Here is a 20,537-nt window from a genome sequence, read left to right as displayed (position 1 = left end):
ATATATATATATATATATATATATATATATATATATATATATATATATATATATATATATATATACTGTATATATATATATATATATACATATATATATATATATATATATATATATATATATATATATATATATATATATATATATATATATATATATATATTTGGAAAATGTCATCAGCAGTTTACATGAAGTATAAAAATTGTGTTTTGCTAAAACAAAAAATTTAAATGCAGTATTTTCATATGGTGTCAGTTTTTTCAACCTGATCTCACAAGAAAATGTATGTATTTTACGTTATGTCAGTTTAGTGGCTCATTAGTACGAATTCGCCAACAACCCCATCCCTAAGCCCAGCCGTTATTGAGTAATGAGCAAATCATACTAAAGTGTACAAATTAGATTGCACAAATTCATACAAATTAGCCATTAAATCAAAACATTACGAATTGCTGTGAAATTGCGTTGGTTTTCCAAGAGTTATACACACTTCTTATGTGCTTCAAGCCAATTTAATATTTATAAATTACTCACATAAACTTTTGAAACTTTACAAACTTTAAACTGATGAAGTACACTTTCCTTTGTTCAATAGCATATTTTGATGGGTTAACAAACGCATTACAAGTAACGCGAGTTATTATAATATTACTTTTTTAACAAGTAAAGTAAGGCATTACTTTTTAAAAATAAGTAAAAATATTTGAGTTACTTTTTAGTTTATTTGATTAACATTTGAAAAGATATATATATTGCTGAATTAAAATTGAGTCACAATGAATCACGCAGTCATTGAGAGAACGTGTTTATTGTTTTGAACGCATCGAAGAAAAGAAAAAGGACATTATCTCAATGGACAGTGATTTTACTTAGTACTAAAAGTAGCAAACTAAAGTAGCAAACTAAAGTAGCAAACACACTCCTTTTAACTTTTAATAATCTGCATATATGGCATGTAGAGTTCTGGTATCAGGAAGTTCTCAGATAACATTATCCCAATATATAATTTTTTGATGTGTTTTTAAAGGTAAATGCAGGTGTAGGTTATAAAAGTGGGATGTTAATTGAAGCTTCTTAATTGATGTAAATTGAGCTTCTCTAATAAAAAAAAAGAAAGAACAAAAAACTAGTTCTGAAAGAGATCAAGCCTCAGCCAGGTAATAAAAAGTAACTCAAAAGTAACATAACACATTACTTACCCTAAGAAGTAACTAAATAATGCAACTAGGTTTTTTTTTTTCTTTTCTGTGGAGAGTAACTCAGTATTGTAGTGCATTACTTTCTAAAGTAACTTTTCCAAACACTGACATGTTTGATGTTTTAACAACAGTCAGATCATTTTAACTACAGTAGTCAACATTTAAAGTGGATCAACATGGGGACGTCATCAAGATGGCGCCGAGCATGGCTGCCGTGTTGCGAGCACTTAGCAAACTTTGTTGTGTTTTGAGTGTTTTACTTGTATTTTTGTAGTTTTTCGTGCTGGATGTACACTCTCCTAAGCTTTTCACTTATCATAGCACATGTGCTGCTGATGATGTGACAATAAAAAGTGATTTGATTGATTTGATTCATCACCTTTAATTAAAGTTACCTAAAACTAACAACACCCTTTCTTGTCTTAGGACAATTTCGATTAACTTTTTGATCTACTTCAAATGTTGACTATTGCAATCTACGTGACATTTAAAGTTAATTATATTTATAATTTTAATAATTATATAATTAATATTCAAGCAATTAAAAAAAGAAATAAGAAATATACACTGTAAATGCTTGCAAGTACATTGCACAGTACGTTTTATGCATCTTCCAAAGAAATAAAAGTAATTCTGAAATGTGGATTAAAAGTAGGTCATATAAAGCTCTGCTAACTGCAGATAAATACTTTTATAAACTATATTTTCCATTTAATTCTATTTTCAATTGGAATTAAGTGCAATTAGGTGGCCAAACCTTTTACATTCAGTTCAATACTAACATCAAGACCATGCAAGTGTTTCTTTAATACTAAAATTCTTTTCATCTTAAAAGTGTACTACTTTTTTCACATAGATGTGGTTTATAAACAATAGTCAGAGTGTTTTCTGTTAGTTAGCAGTGCTAGATTTTAAACGTGACGGTGCAGCTTTGTGTTGCAGGTAAGCATCAGATCGACCACACAGCGAACTGTATAAACATCCGGTGGTGAATGACAGCCTTAGGTGCTGTTGGGTAAGTAAGTGAGAGTGGTTAAGGTATAGCTGGGGTTTTAAGCTAACCACGCTGCATGAGCAGCTCTTAGTTTCAAATAGACAAAACTGTATCCACCCACACACATTCAGCATGTGAGAAAGAACTGTACTTGTGTTGCATGTTGCAGCAAATCAGAAGTAATCTATCTGAATAGGAGAGACGGAACTCAAGCTGTAAAATTGCTTGTAAAGGATGTCTATTATGATCCTATTATTAAAATAAGTCTTTTAAATGTCATTAAAATGTACCCAAGGTTTTATAAGAAGAGCTTTATGAAAGATAGAAGGTTTATGAAATGTTTAAGCATTTACAGCATTTTCAATGATGACAGTGGGGTAAAGTGAGACACTTTTGACATTTGCTCCCCTGTAAGCGAGCTAATATTATATATCAGTAAAATTTACAGATTTCTTATTAATTCAGAATGTTTTCTAGCAAAGTAACTTATCAGACTGTATTTAGGATAAAGAAAGGTGAAAATATGATTGTGTCCCACTTTACTCCAGCTTCAAAGGGGTAAAGTGAACCAACCGGGGGTAAACTGATACACTTACTTTTTCCACATTAAAACTACCATAACAACGCATGTTGTAAATGTCTGAATCCTGAAAGCTAGCTTGACAACCACACATTTCAGAACTAATGTGTGACTAGTCAATTATGGATTGGGGATTGGTCAATTAAGCACATTTGTTTTTCTAAACACTTGAAAGTAACTCTGAACAAAATCACATACAACAATCTACTTCAAAATATTTGAATTTACATTCTAATGACAGATTGAACTAGTTAGATTAGAACAGAATCTGGGGGTCAGAACACAGGACCCTCAAAGCCAGCTGTAGTATATGGGGGTCAGAGAAAAGGACAATCAGAACCAGATAGAACAGTTTGTGACTGAGGACTAGACCCACCTAGATTAGAACATCAACCTACTGTCATACCCTACAACTCCCACTCTTTTGTGTTTGCTTGGATACTTCTTAAAAATTGTGCGTGAACCTCGTCACCAACCTATTTCACCCACATGTTCCTGGATTAACATCTACAGTATGTTGGTCCTTGAACAACATTCCAATCAGATTTAAGGGATACGTTTACTGTTTATGTTCAGTTTAGGCTTATGGTTAGGTTTATGCACTTGTACTTGATTGTTATCCAATTATTATTCCCCAATAATTTTGGGAGTAATTTACAGTTACAGCTGGGTTTAGGGGTAGGGAATAGGTATGGACTACATTTTCCAACAAAAATTATGTTCCAGGATCAACATAGATGTTAATCTATGTTTCAAGGCAAGATGACTCTGGTAAGACCAGAGGCGGAGGATTATGCATTTATGATAACAAAGCTTGGTGCACAAACTCTGTCGTCGTTGGGAGACATTGCTCTGCTATCCTGGAATTTCTAATGGTTAAATGTAGACTGTTTTATCTACCAAGGAAGTTCACATCCACCATTGTGACTGCTGCTTATATTCCTCCTGATGCTGATGCCAAGCTTGCTATGAATGAACTTCATGCAGCCATCAGCATACAACAGACTGCTCAACCGGAGGCTGCTTTTATTGTTGCGGGGGATTTTAATCACTCAAACCTAAAGACAGCGCTCCTCAAATTCCATCAAAACATTTTCTGCCACACAAAACCTTAGACCATGTTTACACAAACATGGCTGAAGCATACGCTGTGACCCACCTCCCACACCTAGGTCAATCAGATCACCTTTCTTCGTTCCTCACCCCCAAGTACTCACCCCTCATCAACGGTGTGAAGCCATCAATAGCTGCATTTCTACTGTCGGGCCAGTGCAAGCCATGGCTTTTATCGGGCTGGGCCAAAAGCCCGGGAGGTTGAGCAATGAGGCCGAAATCGTCGCGTTTCCACTGTCAGGCTGGTGGCTCGCAGCGCGTCACACAAACCCCACCCCCAGAACGTCCCCCGAATCAAAACGTCACACAACCCGCCCTCTTCAGCGGGAATCGGGCAGATAAAGCACACCATCGTATCATCACGAAACCATTAAAATGAAGACAACCAAAACAAACAAATGACACGTTACTGCACAGCAGTACATTATATGCCTATACGCACAGGCCTGTGTGTTTTATTCATTACATTTGGTTACTCACCGACCGACTGTTGGCATCGAGTGGTCTCGCCACTAACGGAGGGAGCTAGTGCAGTGAGCGCACTCATCCATAATATAAAACCACAGAAATTCTCCGGTGATAACTCGGTATGAAATGTATTTTATAACACCCTCATTTTGATAGACGTCGTGTTAAGTGTTTCAGCACATAAGAGCAAGTAATAAAATATAGACATATTTGTTATGCTTAGCAGCTATTCACTAATAAAGCTATACATTTAAAGTTTCATTTATTAATTTTACCATGTCATATAAAAACATAATCACTTGTTTGAGGATATGAAACACATTTTGTGTTTGGACTTTCCCCCAATGCGTTTAAAGCGGTGCTGCGCAGGACTGAGTGACAGAAAAAAGGTAGGATAGATTTTTTCATTCACCCCAAAAATGCTCTGTTTGCACGATTTGTTTAATGTCATCATATCCAAATACTTTTTAAATAATATTTTAAATCTCCTCTGGTGTTTATAGTTTTTAGAAAATATGTAAAATCTTTTTTTCAGAGAGGCCTTTGTAAAATGAAAGTTATATATGGCTTCAAACGGTTATGTATTGCATATACCTACATTGTCATAGCTAGCTTTCGTTTGTTTCATATTGGTTTATTTATTTATTGTGATTTTATTATATCCATTATTTGTAATGCTTAAAATTATTTTATTATAGCTTAGGCTATTTTATCGAGATATGACACTATTGTTTTGATCCTCCAAAAGTGGACACGTTTGTAAAAGTTTTATGTCTTTCTGCTGTTTTCATATCCTGTATTGTCTCCAAAATAAATTTAAAAAGGAAAAAGCCGGTCGAGGCATCAACAGAGCTGTCAATCAAGTGCTTTTTCGCCCGGCCTAACACACACACACACAGGTCTCACAATGTGCACGTTTCATGCACAAACACACCTTTTAATCTTGACAAAAACTCTCAACAACCTTTACTGGCTGCTGTGTCTTTAATATGGTGTAAAGATTATTATGCCTTATTGAAACAGCAAGGAGGACACAGCAAAGAGATGACAAATTAAAACTTTTTATGCAACAGCCTCACTTTTAAAAGAGAAACATAAGGGCGATCATAAGCAAAAAGACCCACTTTGAAAGAGACAATAAAGAACCCTACACCAGGATCACTTCCTCAACCGACCACTCAGCTATCACACTCACCTCCTCAGAAGTCTACACCGCATATAGTCGGATCAATGTGAGTAATGCAGCTGGGCCAGACGGTATTCCAGGGCGCGTCCTCAAAGCATGTGCAGAACAGCTTGCTGGGTTATTCACAGACATTTTCAACCTGTCGCTTAACCTAGCAGTTGTGCCAACATGCTTTAAAACCACCTCTATTGTGCCAGTGCTGCAACACTCCAGCCCAACAAGCCATAATGACTAGCGCCCTGTACCCCACACACCCATCATCATGAAATTCTTCGAGTGGTTTGTCCTGGGACATCTGAAAGACTCTCTGCCATCCACACTGGACCCACATCAGTTTGCCTAACATGGCAACAAGAGCACAGAAGATGCAGTCTCCATAGCACTGCACTCTGCACTCACACCTGCACAATAAAAACACTTATGCAAAAATTCTGTTTGTTGACTTCAGCTCAGCATTCAACACTGTCATACCCGCCAAGTTAATGATCAAACTTGGAGACCTGTATATCGACACGTCTCTCTGCAACTGAGTTATGGACTTTCTGACTAACAGACCTCAGAATGTTAGATCAGGCCACATCTGCTCCACCACTGTCACACTCAACACTGGTGTACCACAGGGCTGTGTGCTGAGCCCCTTCCTCTACTCCCTTTTTACCATCGACTGTAGGCCTGTGAACAGATCCAACACCATCATCAAATTTGCAGATGACACCACAGTGATTGGTCTAATCAGTAACAATGATGAGACGGCCTACAGGGAGGAGATACAGCATCTGGCCACTTGGTGCTCCGACAATAATCTGCTCCTTAACACCAACAAGACCAAGGAGATCATTGTGGACTTCGTTGTGGACAAAGTCTCCCCCAGACAGATCAGTGTTTCTTATACCACTACTCTCATCCTTAGAGCTCTCTTCATCAGACACATTATCAACTGAGACAGGGACATCACTTTTCTCAGAGCTGCTAACTATGATTACCTTTTGGGTTGCTTTCTTTTTTCGATTTATCCTTTTATTTGCTATTCTTTTGCTTTTTCCCTGCTAGGTTTTTGTCTTTCTTTATATGCCTTTTCAATTGTCACACGGATTCATTTGGATTGTGTTCTGGGATGACATTTGAGAGGTGTAGCACTTCATGAGAAGACACATATCCAGGTTGGCTGGAAACACATGGCACATCCATGTAGACTATGTGCAATGAAAGGATTAGCAATGGTGAATGAACTATCTGCAGGTGGATCATCTGCAGGAGGTAGATCATCCAAATTATCTGCAGTGGCAGGCTGGAGCTCAGGATTTGGCCAGTCGGACACTATGAATAGTGCAAAAGGCTTATCAAGGAAAATTTCTCGGTTATGTGGAAAAGTTCCAGTGGACCTAAATCCAGAAGTAATGTTGCATGGTGTCACTGTTGATATGAAGGCCTCATTCACAAGTCCTACGGTCTGGTAGACTAAATTTGACTTCTAACTTTAACCCACTGCCACATTTTAGAAAAAAAATATTTATTTTTTTTAGCAATTCAGGATTTTATATGCAAAAAACATATTTTTGTGAAAAAACTGACTTTCCACAGTTACAGGAATTCCTAACCTTCATGGTAGAGGGCTTAAAAAATAGTTTTAAAGTGATATATAAAATCCGTTGCTTAGATACTGGGGGTGTCTCACATTACCCTATGTCTCACATTACCCCGTTCTCCCCCTCTAATTATATTTATTATTTGCCATGTTTGACAGTGTAAATGTAACGTCAAGTCAACAAGTTATATTAAAGGGGTGGTCCACTATGATATATTTTAAACTTTAGTTGATGTGTAATGTAGCTGTGTGAACATAAACAACATCTATGAATGTAATACACTCAAAGTTCAATGCAAAGAGAGACATTAGCCCCTTTCACACAGTGATACCGGTACATATCTGGAAAATTTCCGGAACGACTTTACCGGTATATTCAAAAAAGCGCTGTTCACACAGGCGAGGACGTTACGGAAATTTTCCGGGAAAGAGCATTCACACATCCATTCCAAAATACCGGTAAATTCTGACATCATTCACCACAAATGAGCTTTAAACGGCTGCGCTTGTATTTGTAAACATTTGACTAAATTACAAACTCTGTGGATGATCAGTATTGTAAACAACTTTCACAGGATCACTTTAGCATGTCGAGATGTTCTTAATATGTGCGTGTGCAGGCGCTCACAGGCACACGCAAAGCTTGAAGGTAAACAAACAACGGCTTATCATAAGCATCTCATCGATGATTATTTACACAGTTGGCATTAAGAAGAAAATATAAACGTGATCTGACTAACTTCTAGCAGCTAAATGTGTCTGGAAAAATTTTCAAAGGCTTTTATTCTCATAAACCGCGCGGACGTAAATGCGTCTGACTGTTGTGATTGGCTAAAGCAGACGTCTCACGTCAGCACGTTCTAGACGTGCACGCGCTTATTACAGCAATCTTCCATCTGCATTCACACAGCGCAGCATTCCGGCAAATTGCCAGTAATGTTACAACTTCTCTTTCCGGAAAATAGCCAGAACGAATTTACCGGTATTTTCAAAAAGGACCTGTTCACACATACAACCTTTCCGGAAAATTGGAAAGGTCTGTATGTGTGAAAGGGGCTAATGACTGCGTCCGAAAGCGCCTACTACTTAGTAGGTTTGAATTTAAACGTACTACTACATCTGCCATTTTGTCATGGTCAGATGACCTACCTGCGTCAGTTGGATCATTTCACTCCCATTCATGAATTCTCTCGTGGGGCATCATAGGATAGGGCAGCATGCATGGGATGCACACTTCAGAATCTCGCCGGAAATAGTAAGTCATCTGGATACTTCTCGCATATGGATTTTTGAATTCTATGAATTCATCTATGATTTCGAAAATACTACTTGGCTGGCATATTGATTTTAGCGTATAGTATAAAAAAGTATGCAATTTCGGGTGCAGCTATTGGCTTTTACAGAGTTAGCTTAGCAAAGGCTACAGTGAAGAAGTTTGGGGACTACATAACGCTTCAGGTTTCGCACATTCACCACGCACAGCGAAGTAGCGTGGCCAGAGGCGCTGTAATGTTATAACAAAGTAAGCTAAAATGGCATCCAAACACTATTTCCACAGAGCTTCTTCTGTTTCTGTAGTTGGTCTTCCAAAAGACATGGCACAAAGAGAGAATTGCTTACAATTTAATTTTGATTATGTTTAAGAGAATTATAAATGTATATATATATATATATATATATATATATATATATATATATATATATATATATATATATATATATATATATATATAGCATTTGACAAAGGACAGCTTCCAGGATCTCTCCCAGTTCAGTGGTGGATTCGGCTAAAAAACTCCTCAAAGAAGGAGCAGCTCCAATCACAATAGACTAAGATGTGGATTGTGAGCCACAACCTTAAAGTGTATTCATTTGTTAAATTGATCTATTACATGCATCGTTTCTAGCGTATGTTGTAGCAAGGACATAAAGATGTAAACAACAGGAAATACTGTTTGGCACCACTAATAATTTAGCTACAAATTCATATTTATCTGTCAAACCGCTGTAAACACTCACAATCTTCACCAGTGCTGCAGTGTCTCTCTGTGGCCGCTTTCCCAGCAGTCTACATCTCAAATAACAAATTAGCAAAATAAATGTGAACATTTCATATTACTCACACATGCTTATAGTTTGAATATATGTGAAAGACACTTGTCAGATGTTACTTTAAAGAGCAGGTGTGAGGTTCAGCTGTCCTGTGACATTTTCTGTCTGATTCAAGCACAAATTGATATGGCTAACAGCTACTCTAACTGACAATACTTACACAGCGCAAAAGCAAGTGTTTGTAGGGGCCTAACGCTTTCCTGGTAATGTGGAGCCAATCCGCAAATCACAGTACATTATGTTAACTGAACAATCAGAGCCCCTTGAGTGCGGGCCTTTCGGAGGAACTAGTAGGAAATATGACAGTCGTTTTCATGTTAACAGAGCAGCAGTATATAATCAAAATACAAATTATGAACAAATAACGTGATTTTTTTTACAAATAAAGCATGAGCACAAATTGCTTTGTATCTTATAAACAACCTCAAGTCTTAAATATACACTCTGGACCACCCCTTTAAATTATGACAATACTAATTGTATATATTATTTGACATGTTTGACAGTAAAAATGCAATGTCACGTCAACAACCGATATGTATTAAAAGTGAGTACTAATAAAAATGGTATGAGAAACCTTTGGGGAATACTTTTATTACCTTAAAAAACAATGCTTATTCATGAACAGAGAAACAAGTGTTTCACAAAAGAACAAAAATCTCAAGTTCACTCATAAATACAGTATAATAAATAGGTTAATAAATAAGGTAAACCCATGTAAATCTGCCTTAGTCCATGTTAAAACAGTGATCCATGCTTTGATTGATTGTCCTTTCCTATTCAAAATGATACCTCCGTGAACCCAGAGCTGACTTTTGCAGTGTATATCGACGTTAAAAATGACTTATGCAACATAAATGATTTTCATAAGAGCATTAATAGAAGATCTTTATGTAATAGCAAACCATTGTAACGGCTGTTCAAACAAGTGGGAAAAAACACTCATTCGTACAGGTTGAAATATTTCAGGTTCAAAACAAGTTGAACTCGATCAACAGTGCTATTTTGTTTACCCCAACAACTGACAAGTTAAAATGGCCCTAAATTTAGAATAAAATGAACATTTTTTTTCTAAATACATCATTGCTTTTTTGAGACTAGTCAGCAAATAATAAATAAGAACTAACAGGTGCCATACATTAGTTGTGCTTTGTTTTGTTTTGTTTTGTTGAACTTAGATGTACATCACAATACAAAGGAAAAGATTTGTCACTATTTCAATACTTCTGGCTTACGGGAAGGCAATACAATGAAAGGGAATGGGTTAAAACAACAGCAATAATGATAAAATCTCAAGACAGCTATAAACAATCTGCTAGTAAGGCAAACCATGTAAGATTTTGTCATTAAAATATCCAAAACCACTAGAGCAGTTATACATTTTGCTGACTTACGTGATACAAAATGTTTCTAAGAATGTTCAAATCCAGAGAAATAAGCCATTTTACCTAGTGATATGAACCATGTCCTGTGTTGCCATGCTAATTATGTCATATACCCGCAATTTACGGTTTGTTTTATAAAAACCATGGAAACACCAAACACGCTTTAATATGTTGTGCGTTTTATGGCATTATAAAAGCTCTGCTGCTTTCTTGCTGCGTCACGCTCATATCTCATTAGCAATTGCTTCAGTGTTTTCATTTCACTTCAATGTCTGACAGCCTTACTTCATACTACAATGATAATAAAATTGTAATATTTGGCTCATGTAATTAAGACAACAACTCCCATGATTCCAGACTCAGTTGTAGCATCAGCAAGCTATGCCTTTGTTTGTTGTTAATATGCGCCATCTAATGGCGAAAATTACAATTTGTGCCTTTAACTTGATTGTAGTGCAAATAATTGCTCACTTGCTGTATAAAGTTAGCGCATATGTACATTTCAAATAAAAAGGATGCTAATGAAACAACCCCATACACCCATTACTTTGGCCGTTTGGCTAAAGCTGCCCTATAAATAAAATCTAAATATACCTAGGCATCTCTAAATAATAAAGAGTTTGATAAATAGAAATAAAATAATCAAATGTTATTAACAATTGTTTAATTGAATTAAGATGCTGAGGCGATCGCTCAGAACAATTCCTCTATGAACAAGCACACCAAACATCATTAAAAGAGCAGCACTTGTGTACCAATCACATCACCTCCAACATGCAAATTCAACACACATCACACACACATACACACAGCCTATTGACCTTATACTTCACATACGAGCAGCGACAGCCACTGCAATCTTTTTGGATCCGGTCTCATTCACTTCCATAGACTAATTTCATGTGACCGCCAGTTTAAAAGTTAAAGAAAGGCTGAGGTAGGAAGAAACCCAAAAGTATCGGCTGGAGTTTCACAGAAACGTCGTCTACAATGGCATACTGTGTACCTGGCTGTATTTCTTATTAGCGAAGAGAAATTGACACAAATGTATCATTTCATTGCCTTCCAAATGACCCGAAGGATCGTTCTGAATAAATTGTGAAAATAAAAAGGGATATTAAACCTTATTTTTAGCTAAATTAAGGGACATGGCACTAGTCAGCTAACGTTTTAAATACACGTTTAAAATACCATTTTTCAAACTCAAGTTGATGAACTGATTATTTCACTTTAATAGATTTCGCTACTGAAATAAAAATTAAAAACGTCAATTTCCCGCTAACATTTAAGCATTGTTGAGTGCGTTCTTAAACAGCGATAATTTGCCATTCTGTTCACCACGGGTCCGTGCTTCATACCTTGCTTAAAGATGATCTGGCAGATCCTTGATCTTTCAATCTTGATAACTGATCTCTGGCTAATTTGGTTCTTCAAGCAAGTTCGCGAATCAGATTAAAATGTCTGGATGAACTGATCTAAAATTGCTGCGCGTGTTGTAAAGAAATGATCTATCAATCACGCAAAATCATGATCAGCAATGCAACGATTGGCTGACGGCAGAGGCGTAATGACATCATCTGATTAATATTCAATTATCCATGTGAGCAAAATTACATAAAATTCATAGGAAACGGTTTGTTAAATATGATACGCAATTTCTTTTCAAAGTTTGTTGTGGGCTGCAGGCTTTACACTTTCATGAGTCAAGAGTATTTAGCAATTTATTTAGTTTTACAGTTAGAGAGGATTTTCTTTATTATATTAGTCATAGTATTATAGTAGCCGATTTCTTAATCGGTGTAAAGAAAAACTATGTTTAAATTAATTTAGCATCACAAAAGCATTTTTATGTTGGTAAAGGTGTCTGCAACTTTTGTGAAACATCAAATCACCGTCATATTAGCTGTCAAGACATGTTCATGACTGCATAAATGTGTTATTCCTTAAAAAAAGGTGAATATGGTGGATGTCTATTTTCATACACAAATTGTACTAATAAGCGATTGTATCTAAAAAGTTCTTATCAATAATTTTTCTATTTAAACCACCAGGTGGCAGTCTTCGTACTTTTATTTCTGTGTGCAGATGCCATATATTTTATTAATATATATATATATATATATATATATATATATATATATATATATATATATATATATATATATATATATAGTTTTAAAAATTATATTCTCTATTTTTACGTGTATATAACTACTACTGTAAGAAAATATCAGAAATAGTTACATACTTTCAGTACAATCTTTGCTTGAACTGACCCGATCTAATCCTGTTTTAATGAGCCTACTTCCGAGCAGGTTTGAACTACCAAAACTGTTGCTATGACAACAACTTTTGGACAACATGATCCTGGATCATGTCAAATCGTCAATTACCAAATCCAGCTAACTGAGTAATCCACGTACAAAGAACGGACCCCAGTGCTCAACAGAAACGTTTGTGATTGGCCGTGAAGGTCATCAGTTCACTGCACTTCACCATTGTTTACAGAATGCAAACACAGATGAGCGATCCGCTGATGACTCCACTGATCTTCGCGGCTTTAAACGCTCCATTGTCCGTGTATCTCTACTTGCACTCAATGAGGATCGATGAACTGATGACCTTCACAACCAATCACAGAAATGGACGTCTTTAAAATTTCTGTACCGGGACAACACTATTACAGACAACACAAGGGTGTGCTACAGAGCACTGCAGTGTTTTATTGCTCACCGGGTTACATAAAGCCTAGTTCACACTACAGGATTTTAAACATCAGCAGATTGCTGTGCCGTTCACACTACATGACTTGACTTTGTGTCTTTTAATCTCTGTGGTGTTCACACTACGCAACACTCTGTGAATGATCCACAAGAGGGAGGTCACACACTACATGATCTGACAACAACTCATTCCCCATCAGCTCATTCAAGCTACCAAACCACAGCCAATGAAAATTTGAGGGAGGAGTCATCAGAAAAAGCTGAACACTATTGGCTGCTTGTGTGCTGATTACATCACTGACAGCGTTTCAAGCTTTGGAGAAAGCATTTAAAAACATCGTCAAATCAGCAGATTTATCAGCGGATTAATCACTCATCTGCAAGGTTCCAGTGGATAGATACACAGAGAGTTTTTAATTTTTGTAATTGTATAACTCTTTGAAATAAAACTAACAAATAACATCCTGCCGTTTTCTAACTATCAGTGTATTTCTTTCTGACATTGTCATTTTTTTTATTACAAAACAGTAAAGAGCTGAGCATTTCTGCCCTAAAATTACCATATTGGTCAAAATGACTGCATGCATGTCTGATACTTTTCACTGTGACTTTAAATATGTGTGCATTTTTGCCTAACAACTTCCTTCTAACATAAACAAAACTTTCTGATAGCAAAAACATCAATTTACTTCAGAAATCTTTCAAAACAGCATATTCTGTGCCGTGAAATAGCTCCTGTTTGAAAGTGAAAATGAAAGCCAAGACCTTTGCATGGTCTAGTATCTTAACTGCATATTTATAGGCTGTATTACCAAAAAAAGATTATATTTTTAGGGTAATGGCATCATTAAATATGATGCCAGACATTCAAAGCTTAATTTTAATATCTCAATAATAGCTTTGAATGTAAATATGTTGTGACAATATGGCGTTTTATATGAGAACGGTCAGAATGAGCAGTATGGTAATTCTAATAGTTACAGAATTCTAGTTCCACTATTAATATAGCCTACTCTCATGTCTGTGTTAACACAGAATGAAGCGAGTGCGTTGATGCCCATTCTGACCAATCACAGAGGTTTCTGTTGAGCTCCTGAGCACACAGGCATTCTCTCTCATTGGCTGCAGCTCGTCACTACATCGGACCACACGTGGGGTTGAGTCGGTCGACTGCTCTGGAATATTAAGCATGCTAAATGTTGGATTTCCATCTGCGAGGTGTCGGCGACGCGTCAGCGAGCCTCGTTGATGCGTTGTTCAGTAGTTCACACATAAAAAGCGCCAAGCGCCGAGCACCCGCAGATTTCTTCCCGATCACAACCCGATCTGTTCGGCGAGCTCGTTAACTTCCAAATTGGGCTTAAAATCCTCTAGTGTGAACTAGGCTTAAGCTGAAGCAGGGAAGCGTCCCCACTGTACTTGCCTGGTGCCATGAACTAAAGCTTAGGAGGACACTTAACCGTATTACTCTTAAAGAGATTGGAATTTTGTTTGATGCCTAATATGCTTTTAAATTCTTAATTAAACTTAACTGAATATTAAAGTGTTGTTTCCACAATATCTGCACTTTGAAATCACGGCAACAGCTGGAGGTTTGTAGTCTACGGTATGTTGTTGCAATGTTTACAGTACAGCTGATCCTATACTTCCAGGTTTCTTCCCACCGCAGCCTTGCTTTCGTTTTTTAAAATGGCGGCCACGTGAAATACGCATATTCATTTTTAGATGTTAAAAACAGCTTGTTATTCTGCTTGATGTTGCAATCTGATATTTTTCGAATTATATTATTTTACTTTGTCAAGTCACGAACAAACTTGTTTGTAGAGCAGGTAGTTTGGCCGTTTTCTGATGTTTATTATTGCTAGTCATTTCTCCCATAGGACACTGTGTCGAAAGTTCTAAAACAATTATAAAAACGAGCGCACTTCCATACTGCAGAATAAGGTCAATAGGCTGGGACGTCCCACCACACAAATACGAATCTAATCTAATCAGTTGGGCTTAAAGGCTGATTTATACTTCTGCGTCAAAAGTCGGCGTATGCTACGGCGCTGACGCATAGCCCTTCGCCGTGGCCATCGCCGTCACTGACGTGCACCTCTCAAAAAATGTAACTACACGTCGCAACGACGCGTAGCGTAAGCTCTGTGATTGGCCGGCTTGGTAGCGCTGACGAGTCTGGGCGGGACCGAGAGCCGCGCGAATAACGCTAGCGATTGTTTACAAGTGTGGAGTCCCGTGAAGGAGCTCCGGATGGAAAGTTTTGTTTTGTGTTTACCTCATAGTTAAAGTTGTTGCACGTCCGTCGGTTCCTGCCTCAAAATGAGCGAGTTTGAGCCACTTGTACATCCCGGAAGTGTTCAGGAAAAGCAAAAACGCAGAGAAGAAACTCGACACAGAGGAACATTAACACCTCACTGCCCACTAGTGTTTTGGAAGTGTTAATGCAGACCGACAGAGACAGCGCGCAGAAGTATAAATGCACAGCTACACGCGTTGCCTGCGCCGTGGGTTACGCCGGTCACTTGACGCAGAAGTATAAATCAGGCTTAACACTCAACCTATCAAGAGACAATCATGATATTGAGAATTCCAGGCTGAAAGAGTTTAACTTGTTTTGAATCCAGAATATTCCTTGCATTCTTCATCAGCTTCTCTAAATCCTTTCGATCCCACTAAAGATCTTTAACAAACACTTTAGTTAAAGGGTACCCCAGCCAGCCCTTCTCTGGGTCTTCATAATCGTCCTCTTCCTCTTCCTCAATCCCTGCGGTCTCACCCTGCAGACGATAACCCAGCCTCCTAAAAAAAGCTTCGCCCACTTTGGAAGGGATTGGCACGTGTGCATAGACCCGGCATACGCCTTTCTGCTTTGTTCTTGACTCCAGGCCCTGCACCAACAGTCTGCCCAGTCCCTCTCTGCGGTACCAACATTGGACCACCAGCCTGCAGACCCTACAAACACCGTCCCGACTCCAACCATCTCTAGCCACGCATCCCACAATCTCCCCATCAGAGTCTGCCACCCACACCTCTCCAGCAACCTTGGCCCTCTGCTTCAGCTCATCTTCATCCACCTGCTCTCTCTCATTCATCTTCTCCTTCTCTTTGGCCTTTTTGCGCCGTCTGGTTTTCTCCTGGTTGGTAGTCAGCTTGGCTCTGCCCAGGTGAGGATTGGGTAGATCTGGTTCTGTGTCTGCATGGTAGCTGCTGCCAATGTAGTCCCAGTATGGTCTGCATGAGCCCAAGATGCCTGCCGATCGCGGGATGGTGAGCTTGAGGTAGATGACAGAGATGAAGACTGGAATAACCAAGGCCAAAACGAAAGAGTGCAGCACGCAGCGCAGGATGGAGGAGAGGATGGCCAGCAGAAGGAGAGCGAGCGGACGGGTCAGAAGGTGAAGAATCAGGCGGTTCTCCGTTCCCTCACATCCTTCCTGAAAGCACAGTCAGAATAAGAGGGACCACAGAGAGAAAAGAAAGCATTGATCTTTATTATTTTAGTAAAATAATTTGTACACTTAAATATGTCATCCTACAGCATCAGCAAAATAATAGTTACTATTTTTCAGCCACAGAATGCATCTTTAGAAAAGTACTGATGTTTTTAAATTACATTTTAATTAATGGTGCAGTAGGTGATTGTGTTCAGAAATATTTCTTGTGCTGGTTGAAAATCTCTTAATATTACAATAGTAATGATTACAGTAAATTATCTAAATGTGTTTATATGCAATTTATATACTGAACTAAAAAATGTTCATCAAATTAAATAGAGTTCCCATAATTCTGATAAGTAGCCCAAACTGTCTATCAACAAATGTAGATTTGTACATCTGCGCACCCCGTTCACGCAGATCCGCCATTTGAATGTGAACGCAGCACATGAGAGAGAGAGACAGCGGTAAAAACAAAGGCTAAATCAAAACTTTTTAAAATTCTGAATCATATTGGAGCTACTATTTCATGCTGAAGGAAGGATGACGTACAGGTAAAGTTATGTTTTAAAATTCTTTCAGTCACACAAAGCTGATGTAGACTGTGTTGTGTTATGATTGGGTTATATGCACTCATGTGTTGTTCAGCCAATGAAATTCTCTGGCAAAAGATTGATGCAAATATTTTTTATTTCATAAAGTATCTTTTACAGCATCGATAATGTACATTTTTATTTAGTTTAACAACAAAACATCAGTAAATAGCGCTATTCTGCGTAGTCTGCTTTACTGAGCTGAAGTTTATGCACATTTTAGATATTCTCTTTGACTCATTGGATGGAAAGGCTGCTTTATTTAAACTTCTTTTATGTTATATTCCTGTTTTATGCATAAATTTAAATAGCATTTTTGGATGGAAACACAGCTATAATAATAATAATAATAATAATTCCTCACATTTATAAAGCACTTTTCTGGGCACTCAAAGAGCTTTACACCATGGGGGGGGAATCTCCTCATCTACCACCAGTGTGCAGCATCCACCTGGATGACGCGATTGCAGCCATTTCGCGCCAGACCGCACACCACACACCAGCTGATTGGTAGAGAGGAGAGAGGGTGATAAAGCTAATTATAATATGGGGTGGGTTGGGAGGCCATGATGGACAGAGGCAAGTGGGCAGATTTGGTCAGTATCCCGGGGTTAAACCTCTACTCTTTTTTTGAAGGACATTATATTTAAATAACTGGTTTGTTATTGTATGTAGTTAGTTTCAAAATAAATGATTACTCCAGTCATTATTGTTTTTATTACTATTCGCATTAATAATATTATTATTTATTATAATAATAATTATTATTATTATTACTACTAATATTAGCATGTTTTCTGAAGGATTATGCGACTTTGAAGACTGGAGTAATGAAGCTAAAAATTCATTTTTGAAATCACTAGAATAAATTATTGAATTAAATGATACTTTTGAACAGTTCTTAGTTGTAGTTGTTCATGGTACATTTCCATTGTAACATTTCACAATTTTGTACTGTAGTTTTGATCAAATAAATGCAGCCTTGGCGAGCAGCTTATTATTTAAAAAAAATCCTACTGACCCCAAACAGCAGTGTGCATTTATGTATGTATGTGTGTGTATATATATATATATGTGAGCGTTAATAAAACTGTGTGTGTTGAATCGCACCTTAATAAGAGCCTTTACTGCTTCAATGTCCTTCTCCTGCATTCTCCGCAAAACTACATCAGCAAGATCCAATCGTACCATTTTACCTAATAGAAAACCCAAAAGTCATTCACACATTTACTTAAGATGAAATTAAAAATTCACTCTACATTTGGTTTTTGCAGATATTTTCGTGACAATGCTCTGAACAACACATGCAAGAACAACTTTAACGTGATAGACTTTGTGGTTTATGTATGCCTGCCTTGTGGGAATATTACATTAACTCAGTCGTTAAGCAAAAAACCTCCTGATGTTATGGCTCCTGTCGGTCTTTCAGTGTGTGGAGCTGTTCGAGAAGCAATTTAACAGGTTTAAATCAGCATGTTGTACCGTTAGCTTGCTCCGTCCCCCTCATGTCGATTTTTTTAATCCTTATATGGTAAACGCCGCCTTCTCTAAGGCTCAAACCCATAGCTATAATTTAAAGATCATGCGTGACCTACTTACCTGATTTTCAGAGACGCGCGTATTGCTTTAAATACAAAATGCTGCAGAAATGCCCTCCTCTAGTCGATGTTACTTGCAGCGTTTGAGGGATTTATGGAACAGCGTTGTCTCTTCAACATGGAATGTAATTTTCACCAATCCTCATCCGGGAATACGACCCTGCGTAAAATGCGTAGTGTTTTTGCGCACATAAACTATCAACGTTTTGAGCGCATGCGCCGCGTGTGGGCGAGTTTTTCTTTCTGCTATAAAATGTTTTAAAATAGTATTTATCTATAAAATGTGCAGCTTATTTTCATAGATCACATAATGTTACATGTCATGACAATACAATATTTTATGCAAAAAGTCTCATATTGCAAATATCATGAGCTTTCCCCCATCATAATCAAAATATCTGTTTTTTAAACTTTTATTATTGCGATAATTATTTTTATTGTAGTCATCTTTCTAATTCTACATTAAATTGCTTAAAATATATTTGATCCCTGGCTAGGCAGTAAATTCTTCTGAACTGGAAGAGCCCATACCCCCATCTCACTTGTTAGATTAGATATATTATTTATTTTATTAAAGAAAATTAAATACTATCTTTACCGACCTAGCACTATTCTCCTATTTTCATTAAACTGCGTGAATCCCCTCTTCACCTTAACCTTGTTCTTTCTGATCGAGTCTCCACCACCAACTTGGTAATGGAAACTAGTTCTGATCTAGTCTAAAACTGTATTTTCTGTATGTAAGATAGCACTAGTGTTTTTTTTTTCCTCACAAAATACCCTTAGTGTATTTGCTTCTTGTTACATGTTTTTGTTGTCCTTTATTTTGTATCTTCTAGGCATGGGCCGGTATAAGATTTTGACGGTATGATAACCTTGGTTAAAAATTTCACGATATTGTGATTACTGCTCTAAAATATATTCTTTTGTAAATGTCTATAAAACAAAAAGTTTTTTCCCCTTTGAAAACAATATATTTTATTTTTTGAAAGATTTATAATATTTTGGAGCAGTAATCATGTCAGGCCAAATCATTAAAATGAATCATTGACTTCTGCTGTCTTTATTAGTTTCAAAAACACAGATATCTTTACAATTTAAATCAGAATCTTATATATTTTCTTTGCTAAAGATACTGTTGTCCTAAAAAAAATCTAAGTAAATAAAAAATCTTACACATACCTTAGGAAGAGAAAGTTTTGGCGGTTTTAAACCTTGAATTTTTCAAATTGTGGTATACCTTGAAAACGTCTCATGCCTATACCTTCTAGTAATGTGTTTCACTATCTATAAATAAAATATACATTTAAAAAAAATGTGTGTCAGCAAACCTTGCTTCAGTTACGATGCAATACTTTGCCTTTAAATTGGTAGTATTACCTCTCACAACTGTTACCGTACGTTCACACCGAAAGCGGCGAGAGCGTCCAAGGTCGCTCTGGCCGCCCTGGCGACAACGCTGTCTGCCTTCAGCTCCTGCGGCGAGAGCGTCAAAACTCGCTACATTGATCTCATATTTAAAGGAGCCGTTGCAGCATATCAGTTACATTCCTGCATAAAACAT

At 37.2% G+C, this 20,537-nt stretch overlaps 1 protein-coding gene across 1 annotated transcript; it reads right to left on the bottom strand.

Moving 5' to 3' along the window:
* Nucleotides 1–9,811: 9,811 nt before the first annotated feature.
* On the bottom strand, nucleotides 9,812–19,098 carry nat14 (N-acetyltransferase 14 (GCN5-related, putative)). Its single transcript, NM_001045344.3, is given in 5 exon segments — nucleotides 9,812–10,916; nucleotides 10,952–14,488; nucleotides 14,534–16,782; nucleotides 18,486–18,571; nucleotides 18,975–19,098. Coding segments are annotated over 2 exon segments (843 nt in total). The 5' UTR covers nucleotides 18,567–18,571; nucleotides 18,975–19,098; the 3' UTR covers nucleotides 9,812–10,916; nucleotides 10,952–14,488; nucleotides 14,534–16,020.
* Nucleotides 19,099–20,537: the final 1,439 nt, after the last annotated feature.

Source organism: Danio rerio, chromosome 16 (assembly GCF_052040795.2).
Source record: "Danio rerio strain M-AB ecotype USA chromosome 16, GRCz13ab, whole genome shotgun sequence".
In the NCBI taxonomy this organism is placed as follows: Eukaryota; Metazoa; Chordata; class Actinopteri; order Cypriniformes; family Danionidae; genus Danio; species Danio rerio.
This window is presented reverse-complemented; position numbering and strand designations above follow the sequence as displayed.